Source organism: Hermetia illucens, chromosome 2 (assembly GCF_905115235.1).
Source record: "Hermetia illucens chromosome 2, iHerIll2.2.curated.20191125, whole genome shotgun sequence".
NCBI classification, from domain to species: Eukaryota; Metazoa; Arthropoda; class Insecta; order Diptera; family Stratiomyidae; genus Hermetia; species Hermetia illucens.
Window position 1 is genome coordinate 82551153 of NC_051850.1, and position 22889 is coordinate 82574041.

General features: G+C 38.9%; 2 protein-coding genes and 1 long non-coding RNA gene across 5 annotated transcripts in view; 1 reads left to right on the plus strand and 2 right to left on the minus strand.

Annotated features, from left to right (window-relative positions):
• The window catches only part of LOC119647512 (protein ECT2), a 189052-nt gene that overhangs the window by 93038 nt on the left and 73125 nt on the right, over window positions 1-22889 (minus strand). The gene's annotated exons all lie outside the window — the stretch shown is intronic.
• On the plus strand, window positions 370-4448 carry LOC119647513 (esterase E4-like). Its single transcript, XM_038048476.1, has 9 exons — window positions 370-641; window positions 2203-2346; window positions 2406-2745; window positions 2814-3022; window positions 3109-3274; window positions 3332-3510; window positions 3565-3718; window positions 3779-3905; window positions 3966-4448. The coding sequence occupies exons 1-9, from the start codon at window positions 435-437 to the stop codon at window positions 4372-4374; spliced, it is 1935 nt and encodes a 644-aa protein (XP_037904404.1). The 5' UTR covers window positions 370-434; the 3' UTR covers window positions 4375-4448.
• On the minus strand, window positions 1599-22097 carry LOC119647515. The gene is made up of 3 exons (XR_005248891.1): window positions 21712-22097; window positions 1861-1943; window positions 1599-1802 (listed from the first exon to the last, which is right to left on the minus strand). It is a non-coding gene; the product is annotated as an uncharacterized LOC119647515 (long non-coding RNA).

Genomic DNA, 22889 nt, shown 5'->3' on the forward strand with positions numbered 1-22889 from the left:
AAACTATTTGAAAAAAACAAAATCTTTCAGAATCAAAAGGTAATTATATTAGTAAACTATGCAGATATAAGAAAAGTTGATAGCATCTAAATTAATGATGAAGATACACACAAGAGAGCAGCTTGAAACTAGCACAATGAAGATAGATCGCTATTTTTTTTTAATGATTTGTTAAGATTCAAATATACAGTTTTATATGGACACTGTGTTGAGCTCTTGGAAGATATTAAAGACAAGAAAGATATTTTTCGAAATATTTTAATACAGACTAGAATATATTTAAATATTTTCACAATGTTCATTCTATGACCCCAAAATAATAATTTTTTGGAACAGATCACTGAATGTATAAATACATGGTAAACTCGTTTAAACTCCAGTCTTTTCCAAATTTTACTATCGTAGTGACGGATTTCTCGCGAATTAGGAACAATATGTGGAAAACGATTCCTATATTGTCAGTATTAATTACATTCGGGTTCAGTAGTGTTATAGCGCAGATAAGGCCGCCGCCCAAAGTAACATTACCGAATGGCGGAACCTTACTTGGAAGCTTCATGTTCTCAACGAAAAGAAATTTTATCGAGGCATACCGCGGAATTCCTTACGCGAAACCACCGATTGGGAATCTACGATTTGCGGTAATTGCTCCTTTTCGATATAAATTCTAAGAGAAGAAATCCAAATTTTTCAGTTTTATATGGGTAATCTATTCAAGTCAGAGTGTAAAGATATTGGAAACTGAAAAGATATTAAACGTTGAAAAATATAAATAAAATAAAACAAAAAAACAATTGGTTCATATACTTTGCCGGGTTTCCTTTCGGGCTAGTCATTCGTATACGCTATACGCAAAACCAAAACAAGTAAGATTTATAATAAAAAAAAAAATATTCACTTCATTCTTGAAAAATATACATAAGAAGCAAAAAGTTTATATGGTTGTGAAAATATTGAAAAGCCTTTCGATGCCTACTCCCTTTTTGGCGACCGCAGTGAAGTGTCCAGATAGTCGAAACTAAGTTTTCTATCGCTTACTCCGCTGTGATAATCACAATCAAAATAAAATTACTTAGTACACCGCGAAGAAAGGTAAAATATGAAATCACATAACAAAACTCTGGAAAATTCGCTGGCTAGCAACCAAAAAAAATCGTTCATTTTCCTTTTTTCCGGACCAGTTAAAATAATTTACAGCAGCTAAAGTATTACAGAATCGAAGGAACTACGTCTTTAGCACTAATGCAATTTAAAAATTTGAATAGATAGAAGCGCAAGAATTCAATGTCAAATTTAAAGTATTGTGTACATGAAAATTATGAATTTGTAGAAACCGTTTTCGCTAAGACAAGATAGAAAACTTACTGTTTGGTATTACACAAGTAAGTGAAGTTCCTCTGCCGTTACAGTTGACAGAGATCTTTTTTTAGAAAAAGAAGGACGTAACGAATGCCTGACCTCACCAGCCTAGGAGAGGGGATAAGCAATGAGGACACGTTGGCATCACCCGCTATAAACGTGTTAATCAACGCTTATAATTGATTAGAGGAAAGAGAATTTTAAATCACGGCATAATCATAACGTTCTTTATACTTGCGGAAGATGTCAATATCGTCACGAGGTTTGCTGACAGTGTGAAAGGATTACGAGCAAATTCACTCAGATGATTTAAGCACGATTTTCAATGATTTATGCAAGATTTTATGTTCTTGCAAAACACTTTCAAAATACATTCTGATCTGCCTCTGGCCAATTCCCTAAGGATAAAATTCATATCTCGCAACTATGGTCATATCAGCCGTCTGCAAGTGATCAAATGCTATTTTACCAATTTTAAGAGCTCCGCACAATTCATCCTACCTTGTCTGTATAGAATCAAAATAACTTCAAGTCAACATTTCATAAACGGCACTGTTTTTAGTTTGAAATGCGATCACCTTTACCTGTAATGAAAAAAAGATTGAATAAATCTTATTGGAAATCATGATTAAAATATCGTATCTTATCTATCTTAGTAAAATGTAATTCAGTAGGTCGCATCATTGAAAGAACTGACGGATTATGTACGCCCTACGTTCACTACATCACTACTTTTTCGCATCCATAAACTATAGGCATTAACCAATTCTTGAAACTAAAATTGAATATTGAATTCCAAAAGCTCTCAGAATGCGTACTTAAAAAATCTAATTTACATTTCAGAATGCAGTACCTTTTCCACCATGGACCGGTGATAGAATAGCAGATCATGATGCTCAACCATGTCCACAACAAGATCGATTTGGGTTGGACAGGACTTACTTTGGCAATGAAGATTGTCTCTACCTAAACGTCTACACCCCCACGGTAAAATCCAATATCACTGTGGCTTGATAATACTCGATATAGAAACAGTTATTTTATAGTACCGCCCGCTTAATGCCTCACTCTCAGTCATGGTGTTTTTCCATGGCGGAGGATTTTTGTATGGAGGATCATCATCTGCAATTTATGGACCGCAGCGACTGTTAGATGACAACGTTGTCTTAGTCACAAGTAATTATCGACTGGGCGCCTTAGGATTTCTATCCACTGGTACTGCGGATTCCCCTGGAAACAATGGACTCAAGGATCAAATAATGGCCTTAAAGTGGGTTAAAGAAAATATTGACGCTTTCGGGGGAAACCCAGCTGATGTCACCATTTTCGGCCACAGTGCCGGTGCTGCAAGCGTTGCATACCATTTAGTCTCCCCGTTAAGTCAAGGTAGATCTGCATTAGATTGAAACCTTTCCAATTTCCAATTATCCAATTATCTAAATTTTCTATTTAAGGCTTGTTCCATAAAGCAATTATGCAATCAGGTACAAGTTTCGATCCATGGGCGCTTATTAATTTAGATACAGCAATTGAAAGAGCGGAAAAAGTTGGTGAAGTGCTGAACTGCACGGAAAATAACCACACCAACCCATTTTCCTACATGATTGAATGTTTGCGTGGAAAAAGTTCAGAAGAAATAACACTGACAACAGAGGAGTTCTATGTAAGTGATAATGCAAAGATTAAATATATAAAAGTAATTTTTCCGCCATAGAAAAACAGCACTATTGTACGAGAATGTATTTCCAGATTGTTGATGATGAGCCCATGAACGTTTTTGGCCCGGTTATAGAACCCAAAGAACTTGCTGGAGCATTTTTAACTCAACATCCAATGACCATCAAAACTTCTTATGGAACAAATGTTCCATTAATGATTGGCGTTACATCTGATGAAGGAGTGTTCAAATCAGCACGTAGGAATACTTCACTATTCAAGAACAAGCATTTAATAAATCTTATTACCATTACAGCGATTCTGCACAACTACGAAGAAGCTTTCGAGAACAATTTTGCCGAAGTGCTTCCAACCCTGCTCGTGTACGATGAGCTTCCAATCGCCGTTCAGGATGAAATAACATCGAAAATTAATACATTTTATTTCAAAGGAGAACGCAAGTGGAGTAAACGGAAGCATCATAATTTAACTAACGTATGCAACCAAATTTTCCGCTTAGACTTATATTAATTAAATTTCATTCGACAGCTTTTCAGCGATAGACTTTTCTACTTTGGAATGGACCAATTTCTGCGTAATCGACTGACGAATGGAAATAGTAGTTCAACTTATGTCTACGTGTTCGATCACAAAGGACCAAGATCTTTGAGTCAGTTGTATGGTGGTGGTCAAAGTTATTATGGTACCAAATTTCTCCTAATAGGTGCAGGTATCTTAGACTAATTTTTGCCTTTTAATTCAGGTGTTGCGCATGGCGATGAATTACCATTTCTATTCCCACTTGCCCAAGACCATTTACGAGGCAGCAGAAATGATGAAAAAATGAGGTGGGCCATGCCCAAAATGTGGACGGATTTTGCAAAAACTGGGTAGGTTAATTGAATTTAATTGTATTGAACCTACCGATTCAACATTTCAATTCTTTTTAGCGAGCCAACACCACCACATTCCTCAGTAACAGAGAAATGGCTACCAGCCACTGAATATCCCTTGAACTTTGCCAGAATTGGCAATAAAGTTTACAAAAATAAATGGAATCCTGATGACTACAGCAAGATCAATGTGACCGAGGAAAGTGAAACCCATGTCAGTCACGATCAGAGCACAGATGAAAATGAAGTCGGTGAGAAGCAGAGACTTGACGATCGAGACCCTGTTGTCAATGGAGGCCTACGAACAGCAAGAAAACATCATCATAGCAAACACAAAAAGAACAAGAAAAATAAGAGCAGTAGAAATTATCACTATTTAGTTGTGAAGAATGAACTTGGACTCGCAGAGAAGCGGATGGCATTTTGGCACAATTTGCAAGTTTTTATTGAGAAAGCAAAACTGTAAACGAAACAAGCTCAGCATGTGTACTGTTCAATTATCTTAGATTACATCCAATATAGTCTCAAATCTTTAATTTACTTCGAGTGACTTTTGAACCTGCGTTCTACCTAAGCTATCATCATTTTGGCAGCATATAATTGCGTCTTATTTCCTGATATCCTACACCAGCCACATTATCCTCGTTAGTTAGATCGAAACTAATCCCATCTATCCCGTGTTCACGATGGAAAATGTTATGCCCTACTGCTCAACTCAACCACTTTCCTTTGCATACATTTAATAAATTGTTGTGTTAATCGCCTAGAATTCCATTCAAATGGAGTTCATCAATCGCTCAAAGCTAACAGGGCGTATATAAGCGCCTTGAATGCATGGAATGTCAGGCTTCATTTAAATGCGATACTGATGTTGTATCTATGTCTTCCGATGCAAATTCACACCAAAAAGAAAACTTCAACATAGTATAAGTTTGTTAATCATAGTATTTAGAAAAAAAAGTATTATCTTACCCTATTGCATTGCGCTCGCTCGAGACTTTTACCCTGATTTGTCACAGGTACTCATTCACAGCTAAGTCGACTGGTATCGGACGTCAAATCACGATATAAATCCCAGTGGCACCAGTGAGACTTTAATCACGACCTTCCGTACGATAGCCTTATGCTCTAACCACTCAGCTATCCGAATACTTGACCTACTCTAACTTTGTTAATAATAGTAGTTTCCGCGAAACTTTCCAGAATGACCTTAAGGGGCTTCGAGGCAAATAGTCAGAACCTAATAATACACTATTATTAACTTTTTTAAGCAGATATCGTAACGGAACTGCTTCAGTGAAAAAAAAATCACACCCCTCTTTTATATATTTAGGGACCCCCTGAAATTCAACATGGAACAATGTAATTCGCCGTATATAAATATATAGTCGTCTGATTATTATTATTAATGATTTTGGATGAATCCCATCCCCATTTGCAAATTTTCAAGCGCGAAGTGAAGGTAGCGGTCGTTGTTTCCTATGCATGTAAAGAACTCAATGATGACCTGGACATTCAAAATAAGGAGCGAGATCTGTTTCGTAAAGTGTGTGAATTTTTAGTACCACGACCCAATCGCAGATTTTGGTAGTTCGAAAAGAACGCGACGTCATTCGCAACTCACATAAAAGTCAGTTTGAAAGCGCCACGACATTGGAAGATTTTGAGACATGCACTTGCGGACAAGTTCACTTTCAGAACATACACAGAGTATTGTTGGGTAGCGAAGTTTCTTCTCCGAAAAACAAGAAAACTTTTAGTATTCATTTCTGTCTGATAAAAGTAAATACAACAGGTTTGGCTGGTGGGCCAATATGGAGCTTAAAACTAGCGACATACATGCAACCGACAACTGCCCAGAGTGAACAGATTGGTTATTTAATAACTTGAAAATGAAAAGGGAATATATTCTAATGTGCTGTGCTATAATTTGCTACAAAACGGCACCTTAGGGATAGAAGAACCATTTGTTTTCCAGGAGGACAACAACCCTTAGCACATTTCCTTCTCGGCACGATACATTGTTGCCTTACATTGAAATTGAATTTGGTTAGTTTTTAATTAGAATCGGTTGATTTGTCTTTTTGCGCCAATATATTTCTTGCGTTCGGTTAAGTGTATTTTTTTTATATTTTAAGGTTTCGTGTAAAACAAAACCTTATTAGAATCGATTCGGTATATGTCTGTCCGTCTGTCTGTCACACCCGATTTATTCGGAAACGGCTTAACCTATTGTCACGAAAATTGGTAAGAGTGTGTGATCTGTTGTTCCCTTGACATGCAGCCATTTTGTGTTAAGTTTAAGGGAGGCTCCCCATACATGTGAATGGAGGGTGTACAATTTTCTTTCATAAAGTGTAGCCATGTGGGGTATCAAATGAAAGGTCTCAATTAGTACTTTTCGAAACTTATATTGGGTGAAACACAGGGGAATGAGAGCTCAACATATGACTAACAAAAAGTGTAACAGGTCTCGTTCTCAGAATCCATCCAACCGAAAAATCTGAAAAAAAAGCACAGTATTGTATCTCTACGAAATCTAGGCCTCAAAATACATCCGGTTCCGATAATTGCACAAATAAAGTTAATAATAGTATATTTCCACATTTCAGAAATTTACCCAGCAACCCCCCTTAAGTCCATCCCAGAAGTACAAAATGTGGCATGGGTGTAAGGGATAACATAAGGTATAACTACTAACTACTAACTAGTTTGGTCAAGTTTGAAGAAAATCCAACTATTATAAACAGGGGGTGAAACTTTGCCACTTTTTGTGAATTTCGTGCATTCTACAACCTGTATGACGTCATCAAAGGGTAGTATACGTCCCAGAGCGAAACGTGGATTGGTACCCACGAAGGAACATAAAACCTGCGAAATGCCTGCTGAACCAACACCAATAGCTCTACTACCAAACCGTATCTCCACCTCCACGTGGTGACCGCTGGGAGCTCTTTCATAACGAAAAGCTGCAGACGGAGACGGATGAAGGCGAGTCTCCCGCGCCTAAAAACGGGACAAACTGTACCAACTGGTCCTCCAAGTTGGGGGTTGGGTAGGGCTGACAACCCTACACGGAAAACCGATGTTACGAAGCCACGAAAGGAGCCTCGGACAGGATGGACTTTACAACGACGAACCCGGCAACGACAACGGATTAACGATTTGCGCAATTTCTCATGGAACGTGCGCTCCCTGTACTAAGATAAAGCTGATGAGCAGCTAGCCGATACAATGTCCCAATATAGGGCTGATATAACAGCGTTACAAGAGATGCGATGAACAGGGACCGGTTTCCTGAAGAAGAGCCGCTACACCATATATTAAAGCGGTCATTCAGTAAACCATGTGCTCGGAGTAAGTTTCTTAGTCAGCCAAAAACTGAAAAAATGAAAAACAAATGATAACGGACAGCGGATTATTCAATTAGCAGGGTCACACGAAATGGTTGCTGCAAGTACCTGGTTTGCGCGGAAAGCAGTCCACAAACATACATGGGCCTCTCCAGACGAGACCATTTTCAACCAAATTGACCACGTGTTGATCGAACGCCGCCACCTCTCAGCCTTGATGAATGTCAGAACATATAGGGGGCCAATATAGACTCGGATCACTATCTTGTTGGCATGGTGCTCCGAGCTCGAATAACAATACCACCTGCAATCCCCTCTGACAATCAGGTGAGAGTGAACACTGAAGCCATCCACAACATAGCCTTCCGCGACACCTATAAGAGCAAAATGGATGCCGCAATAACCGCAGTCAACAGAGGACCTGGAGATGAACCATCAACAAATGATCTTCACAACCACCTGAAGAACGTTATCATGGATACGGCCACAAACATACTTGGCCCCAGCCGCAAAAGGAGTCGGAACGGCTGGTTTGACGATGAATGTAAGCTAGCAATGGAACGGAAGAATGCCGCATACCGAGTAATGTTGCATTCTCAAAGAACGCGGCCACGCGCAGAGACTTATCACGAACTCCGTCGAGCGGAGAAGCGACTTCACAGACGGAAAAAGGAAGCCTGGGAGAACCAACAAGTCTGTGAACTATAAAAGTACAGGGAGCAACCGCACCAGGCGCCGAAGTTTTACAAACAAGACAGCAGGATGAAACCTTATACACCTCGATGCTCATCCTGCCGAGACAAAGAGGGAAATCTGATTTCCGACAGAATGGGCATATTGGAGTGATGGGTTGAGTACTTTGATGGGTTTCTGAACAACCAGAACATCGGTGAGTTGGAGGTCCCGCCAACTGAAGACGACGGGCAAATACTGCACCACCAAGTTTAGGAGACCAGTCCGTGCAATTCATCGGCTACCCACCCCACCCAACTATGCTTTTGTGGACGAAGTAAATCGGAAATATGGGTACGATCAGATCAATTTATATACGTGCATATAAATGTACAGTATTCGGAAATAGACAGTTTATTTGTTTAGGGTGAGGATAATATATATGTCTGTAATATGTACGTATGTCTTGTAGTTTGTAAAAATATGAAGGATTATGTTAGATTTGTAGCTATATACAGATATAAAAATGTGCGTTGAAGTTTCTTTCATAAAATGAACACAAAGCCTTTATACTCGAAGCGCGAGCTTCTGGTATTCCGACTTGTTTGTATTTTCTGTGTTACGTGAGAATAAGTGTTTTGGTATTTTCATTGTATCATGTCATACGTGTATAAATGTGCTCTCTTCAACTTCCCCTCTCCTGAAACAATTTTTCACAATCTACCAACAATCTTGGTAATCACACTACACAGTATGCATGGGCATGACCAAAAATACAAGAACAACAAATTCGAACATATTTCTTGTTTTTGCTTGAACCTAAGTAGGCTCACATAAAAGTGTCATTCAGTAACATTTTGTTACCATGATTTTCTGGCTTCCGACAACACTGATATCGGCTAATCGAAAGCAAAAACCAACGCACTTAGGATATCCAGAAATGTGTCAGTACCTGACTATTAGCGCCACAGAACATGTAAAACCAATTAAACGAAGTTCTGCATTGTGGTCATTGTAAAATCATCAAACACATTTTCGAAGAAGGTTCAGCACTACTTGAGTTCTGTTCAGATCGATGAATAGAAGGGGTTGGAAGGGCAATTGACTCCTGTGAGTGATGGCGGACTTGACGCACTCGAACTCGCATTTCGAGCGAAATCCGTTCAGCGTACTGTCCTCCGTGACTGCATCTGCAGTTACTGCAGATTTGCTATCTAGTGGAGTGCTATCTACGTGCTCGCTATCGTTACAAGGATAATAGGAAAAATATTTCCAGAACGCATTAAAGAACATTTCGAAAGCTTGATCGACAGAGAACAGGCTGGTTTCCACTCCAGGACCTCCTACATTCACCACATCAACACACTGCGGATCATCATAAAGCAGTGCGCGGAGTTTGGATCATCGCTTCACCTGCTCTTCATGGATTTCAAGAAAACATTTGATAGTGTGAACAGGGAGTGTATCGGGTGTGGTCTACGCAGGGCAAATCACGTGCTGTAGTAAGGTAAAATTTCAGAGGATTTTGAGGTCAAAAGTGGAGTCCGCTTGGGTTGCATCCTGTGATCGATATTCTTTCTTCTTGTTATCGCTCACGTTCTTCATTCTGCTTCGTCCGGAGGACTTGGAGGAATTCAATGGACAATGACATCTTTCCTCAAACACCTCGACTACAATGTCGACACAGGGTTATGGACATTGGTCAAATGGCTCTGAATTTGGAAAGAGAGGCAAGTACATTTGCACTCAGTCTGACGGGTCATCGCACTCTTCCAATCGGCATTCATAGACGGAGCATCGAATGCGTCGATTACTTTGTACATCTAGAAAGTGCGGTTTCTGCCGACGATGGCGCCGAACTAGATGTTGCTCGGGACATTAACAGCGTTAGATCCGCTTTTGCTGCCCTGCCTGGAAATCTGGAAATGGCAGTGGTTAGGTCACACATTAAGGAGGGGCGACAATTGTGTTGCTGGGTACGCCATGCAGTGGAACCCAGCTTCCAAAGCTGGCTGACGAGGGAGTTGTCCTAAGAAAAATTGGCGCAGAACTGTAGAGAAGAGGTATAGCCATTTCATGAAATCGTGGGGGAGCTGAAGCGCATTTCAGGTAACCACGAACGATACGTAGATGTGGTTGATGTGCAATACCGACCAAAGGGTAAATAGCAACCATATATATATATATGTACTAAAATCTTACTTATCAGAGCGCTCGTTCGAAACAAAAAGCCAAGGTACGCATTCTGAACTGAAAGGTATTACAGCTGATATACCGCAGGGCAGTGTTTGGACCCAAGACTCTTGCTTTTGTATTCCAATGATTCACCTTGTTGTGGTGATAACCCTGGATGACACCGCTACCCTTACCACGCGTAAAAATACTGAAGAAAAAAATTAAACTATAAACAGCTATAATAGTAAAATGAAATCAGTAACAGAAACAAGTCGGAATACCGGAAGCTCGCGCTTCGGGTATAAAGGTTTCGTGTTCATCTCATGTAAGAAACCTCAACGCACATCCGTATATAGCTACAAATCCAACATAATTCTTCATATTTTTACAAACTACAAGATATACATACACATTACAGACATAGATATTATCCTCACCCTAAACAAACAAACTGCCTATTTCCGAATACTGTACATATATATGCGCGTATATAAATTGATCGTACCCATATTTCCGATTTACTACATGCGCAAAAGCATCCATATGTACATATATATTACGTACATTAAATACGGCTCGTTTAATGTACCTATCTACCTGAATTAGACACTACCCGCAAACTTCATTAGCACGCATATACTATATACCTACATACACACATGTCTGTTTGGAGTAATTGATCTTCATATCCAAATAAATAAAAAACTTAAAATAAATCTTTGAGACCCCATTCATAAGAACTCATTTCGATGTGGTATTGACGAATTGATATGTGATGATGACGTCATACAGACTGTAGAGTGAACAAAATTCACAAAAAATGGCAGTTTCACCCCCCATAACTTTGTTAACAGTTGGATTTTCTTCAAACTTGATGAAGTTGTGGATTATGTTATCCCTTACCATGCTAAATTTTGTACTTCTGGGATGGACATAAGGGGGGTTGCCGGGTAAATTTCCAAAATGTGGAAATATACCATTATTGACTAGATATCGGAACCAGATGTATTTTGAAGCCTAGATTTCGTAGAGATGCACCACTGTGATTTTTTTCAGATTTTTCGGTTGGTTAAGTTCTGAGAAAGAGACTTCTTACACTTGTTGATGGTCATATTTTGAGCCCTTGCCCCCCCATTTTTCACCCGACATCAAATATGGAAGTTTCGAAAAGTACTAATTGAGCCCTTTCGTTAGACATCCCGCATGGCTGCATTTTATGAAAAAATGTGCACCCTCCATTCATATGTATGGGGAGCCCCCCCCCCACCTTAAACTTAACACAAAATGGCGCCACTTGCTACATGTAAAGGGAACAGCAGATTACATACTCTCACCAATTTTCGTAACAATCGGTCCAGTCGTTTCCGAATAAATCGGGTGTGACACACAGACAGACACCGACTCGATTCTAATAAAGTTTTGGTTGCTTTTCCCAACAAAAGGGGAGTACTGACACCTTCCAGCGCCCCCTGAATGTGACGCCGATTCCACCAGCCACTAGGGACGAGCTGCTGGAGATTTGCAGTCGAATAGGCGACACTAAAGCCCCGGGTCTCCACGGCATACCGAATAAGGCGCTTGCCGTCAAATGTAGACCGGACATGGTCGCGGAGCTGTTCGAAACGTGCATGTCCGGGGGTATCTTTCCTGCACCATGGAAAGGGTAGAAGCTGGTGCTGTTGCCTAAGGCTGGCAAACCGCCAGGGGAACCGTCCTCCTATAGACCCACATGTCTTCTAGACACTATGGGGAAAGTGTTGAAGTATGTTATTTATAATAGATTACCCCCAGTCATCGAGAGCCAAGGGAGCCTTTCCGATAGGCAGTATGGGTTCTGTAAAGCCAGATCAACCATTGACGCCATCAAAATTGTTACTGGCTTGGCCAAAAATGCAATTCACGGAAGGTGCTGTACCAGCGAATATTGTATGGAGGTGACCCTGGATGTGAGGAATGCATTTAACTGGGCCAATTGGAACCTTATACGGAAGTCTCTGGCGACGATTGGTGTTCCCACCTACCTCGCCGCTATTATCGATAGCTACTTGAGAAAGCTATTACTGGTATAATAAACAAAAATTTGCAAAGGAAGCTGTTGGATGGGGAAATCCCACTCGTAACTTGGTAAGAGGTGGTTTTAGTGGGTTAAAATCCCACTCTTAGGGCACGTAAACCCAGGGTTAGCATTTTAAAGATTTCCATCTTTTTTTACCAAAATTATGCTATGATAAATGTCAGTCACGGAGTTGTATAAAAGTGCAAGAAAGGTACGACCCAATCTACCCTACGCGACGCGACACTACATCGTCGTCAAAGTCAACTGAATTCATTGTATGGAAATGATATGCGACGATGCAAAATATTCTCTGCCAGGTAAAGATACGAACCCATCTGTGCTACGCGACGCGGCGGCAAACTGCACTGTCTGTCAAAATACCTTTACAATACACACTTGAGCGATGCTGCGCGACGCAACACTCAGCCAAGCGACACGACGCGGCCGAGTTGCTTGGGAAAGAATATTTTGCAGTGCCGCGTGTCATTTCCATATAATGAACTCAGTTTACTGCTGCGATTTTTTAATTTTGATCTGTTAAAATGTCAAAATATGTAGTAGACTTCCACAATATAGGCATGGCGCAGCGCGGCAGTTGTGCTGAATGTAGTGTCGGGTCGCGTAAATGGGGTCGTATCTTAACTCGTCGCGTCGCTTGGCTGAATGTCGTGTAGCGTAGATTCGGTCGTACCTTTATAGTAGAAAGCATTTTACTATAAAAAAAAATAAAAATTGGCAAGATTTTCAATTAACCAACAGAATTGATTTGCGTATTCCCAATCATTCTTGCTAATTTCTCTAATGCAAATTTTTCAATATCGAACACTTACACTTTAATGCATTAACTTTCAGAATGTAGCTACAAATAGCTATAAAATGCGCATCAATGACCAATTTCTGAATCCTCTCCATTTGAATATCGATTTGTGACGTTGAAACGAAAAATGTTTCGACATTCATTCAGGCAATAGATCAAAGAATTACTTCTACTTCAAATGTGCGAAGTGTTCTCTTTTTATTTTTCCGGACGATAGAAAACTAATTTTTGTCGATTCGAACATTAGATAGTCATAGCATTGAAATAACGGCGAAATTTTCACATCAATTGTCATTGATTTGATAGAAAACCAAAGGAACAGATTCAAATCAGCGTTAGTCTACCATCTAGGAAACATCACTACCCCAACATTTCCGGCTTATCCCATAACAGCTTCAGGACAAGTGCAGTGGCAAGGATGATCTCACTACACCCACATCAAACAAAAAGCCAGGCATTGCGAAAATGGTTTAATTGTAGCAAACGAATCCTGAAACGTATTGCAAAGCGGATCAAGCTCAAGATAACAATCGGTTGTATAATGGCGATTTTACATTTTGCCAAATTTATGGCCTGACATAAGGAGTTGCCATTTGGAAAAATCCGTCATATGAAACTGAAAAGGGGTTTTAAGTCCTCAATAACAGGATTTTCAAACGTTTATTGAGTCAACTTTGCTTTCACCATGTCTCTCTAAATTGCCCCGAAATCACGAAGCAAGTGTGATTAAATTAGTTGACCACGAAGATGGAGCTTTTACAAAGCATCGCGTTGGCCGCAGAGTACTCAAAGAATAATTTTGCAATAATATTTCGCAATATGCAGCAAACATTAAGACGTCAGAATTACCGAATAATTTAGCTTGAACAAGCCAAGCATGAAGATTACATATTAGCCTTCATTCTTGAAGAGCTCTCAATGTCTGCTCTTGACTGCTTAGATTGAGAAATTTGAATGTATAATGGGGGCATCAAAGAAGTAATATAATACTGACCGTAGCTTCCCAGAGACATTGACCAATAATTACAGGTAAATAGTTGCAAGTGCAGTCATAATTTGAAACGGTATTTTGATACACCATATGTAGATTAACACAAGGAAATTGAATAAATGACTATTTTTACAGAATTTAATTGGATTTGAACTTGAAAATAAGCAACAACAAACAGCATAGTACTTATGGAAACTTAACTCGCGCTGAAACAAAATTCCCGAATATATCCCGATAAAGATAAACTAAAAAAGTTGAAGTAATGAAAAAATACTTTGCGCAAAGTTAAAAGTAACAAATCTTAAATGTAATGGCACAGTAGCCTCTGAAAGAAATGCTTCTACCTAAATGGAAAGTCGGTAGGCGAATTCAAAATCGTTATCAGGAACCTTCAGCAAACTTTCAAGTACAAATATACGCAGGTTTCAGAGGTCACCTCCATATCCTTGAGTAAAAGAAGCGACATTTTCGAACGAATTTCTAAACAAGTCGGAAATCTGATGCGAACAATTTTGTGTGTGTTTATGTGAGGAACTTTAGATGCATTTTTTCATCAGGATATATGTACATAGCTATAAAATCGAAATATTTCTCCATATATTTCCAGACTCCAAACTACATATATTTATATACTGACCATAGAAATGTTAACAATTAGTCTAGCTGCACTTGGAGGGCTATAAAAGGGTTGCGGTCAGCTTCTGCTAGCTGATATGTTTTCTGAGTATAAAATGAAATCTTATGATTCGAATTAAATCAATTCATCTTAAGTTTCGCAACTAATTTGACAATAGCATATTACTGTGTTAAGTGAAAAGAGTGCCGCGCCGTAGAAAAAAACTGAAAGTGATAAGATGAAATTCTTATACTTACTACGATCGAAAAATTTAAGTTTAAGTGATATTGGTGGCGGAGTTGGATTTAGTAGACTTATAATGAGTATTTCTTTTAAAGTATTAACGGGCTGCTGGATCAGTTGAAAAGAAAAAGGTGTCCAGAAGAGTCACGGAATCACGGGTGAAGAGTATAAACTACAGAGTGCATTAAAACAGTGTTTTTGTCGCATAGAATGGATCACACAGACCGGTCCACGAAGACTAAAGGAAGGGTAGTCTATTTGCTCAAAAACTTGGGAAAAGCCGCAAAAATTCGCAAAGGCATTTGGAATGTGCAGAAAAGTATGCAAATTGGTTATCTATTCTATCAATAGATTATTTACTAAGTAATTAATCTCAATGAAATCTACCATTTATTTTCTCTTTTGCAGACTAAAGGATTATTTAGCAGAGGTTGGCATTTCTACGCTAAATTATCTTGGCCTGATATGAACCCCATGACACATGATAAAGGTGCAAATAATGAAGTAGAAACCCAAATTCCTTACTGAGTTAGACGTAGCGATCAAAGACGTACGGTATAATAAAATTACACCAACGCTGCAATTTCATCAATTCCACGACTGATAGGGTTCATGGGCTCATAAAAAATGAACGAGGCCTCAAAAACAATTGAAAAGTTAATCTAACTTTTCAGAGAATCATCGTTTACTATACAGGGTGTCCCATTAACGATAGCAGAAATTTTAATGGTGGATAGTACTAGTTGGAGGAAAATTGGTCCATGGAATGGGCACTCTGGCTTTTAGCGTTATAGCGAGTTGTAGCGCTTTTCGTAAATAGTGTCGAACAACTTGACCTTTCCAGCAAAAACACAATTCTCCACTCCCTCATTTAATCCAAGATTTGATACCATTTTTGGGAGCAACATAAAATTTCTTGTAAGCGAATATTGCAAAGGTCATCATCACTTCGAAGATATAAAGAAATTTCATCTGTATAATAAGAAATAATTGCATCAAAAATATTACTGTGGTAAATATGGATACAATAAAATAAATAATGACTATGTATTAAAATTGTGAAAAACTCCTATTTTTCCTAGATTTCATCCCATTTAAAAAATATCCAATGTGTTAAAAATGTTTTAAATATTTTCAAAAGTAATTATACAAGTTCACTAATCTTTGTACAAAAAACGCTTTAGTTGGAAGAACTACGGAGAAATATCAGAAAATATGTATGTTTTTTTTCATGTTAATAGTTTATGGCCGCTACTGTATATATACATTATTCCGAATTGAAGACTGTCCGCAGACATCGTACGCACATATAATATATTTATGTCCTGAGAAACACTGAAATATAAATCACTAAAAAAGTTCAAAAAATAAGTTTAAGATGTTGCCATGCGACCCTTCGTAAACATGAGCTCTTAGACCGTTACCTTTATTCTATATTCTATGTATGCACCATACATACAATAAATTCATAGCGAATAAAAAAATGTTGACGTACTTTAACTCTGTTAGTAATAGCAGGATTCCTTCCAAATCTCTCTGTATTATGCTTAATATTATCATTTGAATTCAGATTCTTGTATTTCTAGGAAGAATTTAAGGGGAGTTTTTTTGATAAATTTCTAAAAAAATATATGGTATATTACTGTGAACATTTTTGGTGACAGTTTTTTTGATAATTTCCGAAAGTAAGACTTATTTCATTTCAACCTGGTACTTTTTAATCCCTTACCCTTTCATTTTGCAAACAACGTCTAAACTGAATTCCCGTGAAAGTAATGACACCTTTCACGGATACTCTTGAAGAAAAAAATTATACAACCCCGTTTTTCGTTTTACACAAAACCTTGAGGAGGACTACAAATGCAAGGTACGGAAAATTAAAGTACGATTACGCCAACTTCAAAGGCAGGAGTCAATGGAATTCAACTGAACGCGAATCAATTTCATGTTGTAGCCTGTGATCATTCCGCACTTTGATTAAAAATTTGGTAGTTTTTGAGATTTTTATAAATTTTGCATGGGGCGCCCACGATGATGACTACGGAAAAATGAACACCCTAATAGGAAATCAATCGCTTCATTCCATAGCACACGAAAGTGCAGTAATTCATAATGCAATAGAGAGACAATGATTGACCCGAACAAGAATCTTAGTATCACTTGCGCAAAGTATATCAAAATACAAACTCATGCTAGTTCAAAGAATCATACTTTACCCTATGCATATTTCAATAGCGAAGGGTCGATTCTAGTTGATCCCCAAGCGTTGCCTACTATAGCACTTGTGAAAAGTAGAACGTCATTCACAAAACCCCAGGACATCCAATCACGTTGCTCGATAGTCTTATCTGCTTTACTTCCCTTTTGAACTAGCGGAAAGATGATACTTAACGTCTTTATGTATTAGGTCTAATAGCCACACAGCCAATTACTAAAAATTAGATTAATATACTATTATTAACTAAATTTGAACAAATATCGATATGGAGGATATTACGAACCCTAGGCACCATATAGTGGCAGCCTCTTAATTTTTTTCAAATATTTCGGTTAAGTAGTTTCTGAGAATGGGTCCGTTAAAGAAATGATCACTTTCGACCTCCCGCACTTCCCGCCTTTCCAGCAAATGTCAACACTAAGCCCGGCTTCGGAAAATACTAACCTAATACTAAAAAAAAATGTACATCCCCCTTTTGCATGTACCCCACCTTGATGTAACTTACTGTATGCGTGAGCGTTCACAGTTGCCCCCTTTCTACCAAATTTGGCGTGAATCGCTACAATCATCTCCGAGAAGAATGCATGTGACGGATAGACAGACAGTAAACTGATTTTAATAAGGACTGCAGCAGATTAGACTGATGAGAGATAAATATCGCAAAATATGTTATGATTATTCCCTCAGATAAACAACTTAACCCAATTTCTAGATTAGTACAAGTAGTGAACGTAATTTATTGACAAACACAATTCACAAATTTTCCTTGAAGCACTAATTAAAATAATCATGTGACCCAATTCGACAATTTAAAAAACAACAACATTCGTTCATTCACGCATTGCAGCATATTGTATGCCTTGACAAACGGAATTTTCCCTATTGCACTCGTCCAAGAAGCAAGAGACGCTGGAAATAACGATTTCGATAGTGTATAGCGCATGACAACATGCAAATACAGACTGTTCCTCCAAACAGATTGAAATTATCTTTGCCAAGCAGAGTAAAGCCGCTGGCCTTGACGATCTCCTTCCCGAACTGTTCCTTGCAATGAATTGAGTCGTTACTTCTACCTACCCGAAAAGCCTAGAAATTTAAGATCTTTTCATGGAAATGGAGGTAATTGTTAAGTGTCCCAAAAAAGGACACCAGTTTTGAGTGCAACAATTCGAAAGGTATTTGCGTGATCCCTTCAGATCACTGTTGAGCAGTGTACAAAGTTTTGATCGCCGCTTCATCTGCTTTCCACCGATTTTGTGGAGGCTTTCGACATCCTCAACGGGAAGTTTATCTATAATGTTCTACGCAGGAGCGCTGTCAATAACGAGTGCATCTAGAGCACTCTACGTAGGACGGGAATTTCGCAGAAAGCAACCGCTATCTAAAGTTCTACATCCTGCATCAAAGTAAAACCTCAAAAGGATTTCCAACCCAAAGGGAAGTCCACCAGGACGACATTTTATCACTAGTACTTTTTCTACTCATTATCATTTTTGCCTTAACTAGAGAACCTGCGGGAGTTCAATGGATCATGTAGGGATGGGATGTCCGGAGAAGAGGCGATCAGAAGCGGAGGTGGCGATAGATAAGTCACACATTTAGAAAGGGCGGCAACTTTTGCGGATTATCCCACCTACTACCCCAGGATGATCGGCGAATGGGCCAGTTCTAGAACAATATGAGCACATTGCCAAGAATTGGCAGCGATAGCGCGTGGATAAGATTGATGCGCTGTGCTCCACATAGAGATCTACAATAACCAGGTAAAACAAATAGATTTAATACATTCGCCAGCGCAGTCTTCGATTCGTAATTGGAGTGTCAGTACCCTAAGGTCATGTCAATCACTGGCCATTTTTTCTCCTGCCATAAGACAAAACAGAAAACATTAGTCCGGAACAGTTCGAACTTGATATTAGTAGTGAGATAATTGCATTTGTAGTTACAGATAAAGTAGCCAAAGGGGGACATAGCTCTGTTTGAGTGTCGAGTGACCGGTGTCTCTTTCATTATATACATCCAAGCGATAACTTCTCACCTACTGTTGGTAGTGAAGGCAAATGCGCGTCATTTAATTGTCATATGTCGCTTTAACGCACTTTACAATTTTATGGTCTTCTAGGATGCCCTTAATGTATGGATGCGCTCTTCCTGTATGCCCTTCAAAATAACATTAATGAGAAGTAGATGAAGATAATATGGCAATATTTCACTTCAATTTCCTAAGTGGACCATCCCGTGTGTCGGATCCGCGGAATCGATTTTTTTTGCATCAATTGTATCTAGATATAGTGTAGAATATATGGGCAAAGTAATTTTTTGATATTCGGAGTCGTTCGGAATTGTAGTGTTCATCATCATCAACGGCGCAACAACCGGTATCCGGTCTAGGCCTGCCTTAATAAGGTTTTGCATCGAGGTCCACCAACTCGATATCCCTAACGCCATCGCTCCATCTTAGGCAGGGTCTGCCTCGTCTTCTTTTTTTACCATAGATATTGCCCTTATAGACTTTCCGGGTGGGATCATCCTCATCCATCCGGATTAAGTGACCCGCCCACCGTAACCTATTGAGCCGGATTTTATCCACAACCGAACGGTCATGGTATCGCTGATAGATTTCGTCATTGTGTAGGCTACGAAATCGTCCATCCTCATGTAGGGGGCCAAAAATTCTTCGGAGGATTCTTCTCTCGAACGCGGCCAAGAGTTCGCAATTTTTCTTGCTAAGAACCCAAGTTTCCGAGGAATACATGAGGACTGGCAAGATCAGTCTTGTACAGTAAGAACTTTGACCCTATGGTGACACGTTTCGAGCGGAACAGTTATTGTAAGCTGAAATAGGCTCTGTTGGCTGACAACAACCGTGCGCGTGTTAAATACATAATAAGTCACAAGCCAGATTTTTGTCGATCGCCGAATAAAGCGAGTATTTATCGATCCAAATGATGTTGGAATGATTTCACTAAAAAGGCAAAAATTGAAGCCGAAGCTGCACATGGGTTTCTTCAAAAAACTTCAGGTTTATAGACTAGGTATAGCAGATTAATGATCAGTTAAGATTTTATAGCTAAAAATTACATTCTACTTTTTAAATGCATCTTTCTCGAAACTGCATATTGAAAATATGCTGCCATCATAACCCAAAATCTATCCAACGAAATTCTTCGAAATTTTCACGATTTATTTAGAACATAATAATCCTAGTTTGCGGACTCTAGTTAAGTCTGCACGTTAAAATGCCATTTACTTCTTTTCTTTAAAATGAACGCAGCGCCCTCTAGCGTGGCAGCAGAAAGACACTTTTTTGAGATAGGTGTATAAATTGCCCTGTATTTCAATAAAGAACTATGCTATCGGGCTGGAAAAATTATTACACATGCTCAAGATATTAATAAATATATGGTGAAAATTTCGTATTTGTATCTTCATCTAGTTCTTCACAAAAAATTTCTAAAAACAAGCGAAAACAAGTCGGAATACCGGAATCTCGCGCTTCGGGTATAAAGGTTTTGTGTTCATCTTATGTAAGAAATTTCAACGCACATTTTTCTATCCGTATATAGCTACAAAACAAACATATTCCTTCATATTTTTCCAAACTACGAGACATACGTATATATTACAGCCATAGATATTACGCGCACCCTAAACAAACAAACTGCCTATTTCCGAATATTGTACACATATATGCACGTATATTAATTGATCGTACCCATATTTCCGATTTCTTATATCTATCTGAATTAGACACTATCCGCAAAGTAAGAAACCAAAACAAAATAATTCTTTGACACCCCATTCATAAGAACTCATTTCGTTGTGGTATTGACGAATTGACATGTGATGATGACGTCATTCAGATTATAGAGTGCACGAAATTCACAAAAAATGGTAAAGTTTTATCCCCTATAACTTTGTTAATAATAGTTGGATTTTCAATTGTTCATTATATTCTTCATTACACGAATGCCAAATTTTGTACTTCTAGGATGAACATAAGAGGGGTGCCGGGTAAATTTCTAAAATGTGGAAATATAACATTATTAACCTTATTTGTGCAGATATCGGAACCGGATATATTTTGAGGCCTAGATTTTGTAGAGATGCACCACCGTGATTTTTTTCAGATTTTTCGGTTGGATAGGTTCTGAGAACGAGACCTGTTGTTTTTGAAGGTCATCTTTTGAGCCCTCACTCCCCTATGTTACACCCAATGTCAAATATGGAACCAGTTTCGAAAAGTACTAATTCAGACCTTTCATTTCATACCCCACACGGCTACATTCTGTGAAAAAAAAATTTGCACCTTCCATTCACATGTATGGAGAGCCCCCCTTAAATTGAACACAAAATGGCGCCACTTACTGCATGTAAAGGGAACACCAGATTACATACTCTCACCAATTTTCATGACAATCAGTCTAGCCTTTTCCGAATAAATCGGGTGTGACAGACAGACAGACAGACAGACGGACAGACAGACACCGTCTCGATTCTAATAAGGTTTTGTTTCACACAAAACCTTAAAAACAGCCTGCACACGGGATGACCCCCTTAAATGTATTCCATCAATCTTTTGAGTTTTTTTTCCGTTTTTAAAGGCAAGTGCATATATAAACAGCATTCGGTTTCAGCCAACCCAATTTAAAAAGTACTTACTGTTCACCATTAGCAAGAATACAATTCAAAACGCGCATTCAAAATATTTGAAAACAGCCCTTTGCAGCGAAAATCAACATAATCGAACAAACGTCTGTGAAACGTGGGATATTCGAAACGACTAGACACGAGGAATAGTAATGTTAATTTTATGAGTATCGAAACAACCTCCTTTACTACTCTCCAAGTTTCCAAAATCAATTTGCCCCTATATCACTTCAGCAGCTCTGAACAATATCCAACACACATATCTAGCACACGACAGTACACCACATCGCAGGTGACAGTACGTTCTGGAGGTTAAAGTTGAATATTTATAGTAAAACTTTGCCTTCCAAGTAGCATAATTTTCTGTCCGTGAGTAGACAACCACCAAGCACTCACTACCCAAGCTGACGGAATATTTAGCGGAGGAGGTTTAAAATTACTTTATTGTAATTTGTCAAGTGCTTAAATTCAGTAAGTTCTCCAACAAAAGTTATCATCACCGCAGCCAGCACCGGCACCGACTTCAGAATTATTTTGCTTGATGAAGGAGGCCGTAAAAAAGTAATGAACTTTATTGACATTGGCAAAATGTCGATAAGATTCATTATGAATGGAACGCGGGGCATTTCGGGTATCGCTGTTTACAAATCGAATGCGATTACATTATGTTTGAAGTGATAGTTTGAAGATTGAAAAGACACGGACGCAAGAAAAATCACATTCGAACATTTCGGTTTATTTCCTAATCCACTATTTGCAAGCTACTAAGTAGCTAGCACATAAGAGATGCCGTACACATTTATAGTTGAAAATAATTAGATTGTTCTTAAAGGCTAAGGTTGTGCAATTTTCAGAAATTTGGAACAACCCGTTCAATCACGGGATCAAATTGATTTTCGACCTATAAGATCACTTTTCCATAGTAATTCGGGAAATTACCATGAGCAATTTGCAGTCCGGATGGCTCAAGTGGTTAGAGCGCTGGGCTATCGTAGCGGAAGGTCGCGGTTCAAATCTCGCTGGGGGCAGAGGAATTTGTTATCGTGATTGGATGTCGGACACCAGTCGACTCAGCTGTGAATGAGTACCTGAGTCAAATCAGGGTAATAATCTCGGGCGAGCGCAATGCTGACCACATTGCCTCCCACAGTGTACTGTGGTGTACCGTTACGGTCTTGAATGAAGTGCTC

What these genes read in the sequence shown, in the direction of transcription:
- LOC119647513 (XM_038048476.1), top strand. Translation starts at nt 435, where the DNA reads ATGTGGAAAACGATTCCTATATTGTCAGTATTAATTACATTCGGGTTC. An exon ending in AGGAGTGTTCAAATCAGCAC is followed by an intron (nt 3,275 to 3,331) that starts GTAGGAATACTT and finishes TTACCATTACAG; the next exon opens with CGATTCTGCACAACTACGAA. An exon ending in ACGGATTTTGCAAAAACTGG is followed by an intron (nt 3,906 to 3,965) that starts GTAGGTTAATTG and finishes AATTCTTTTTAG; the next exon opens with CGAGCCAACACCACCACATT.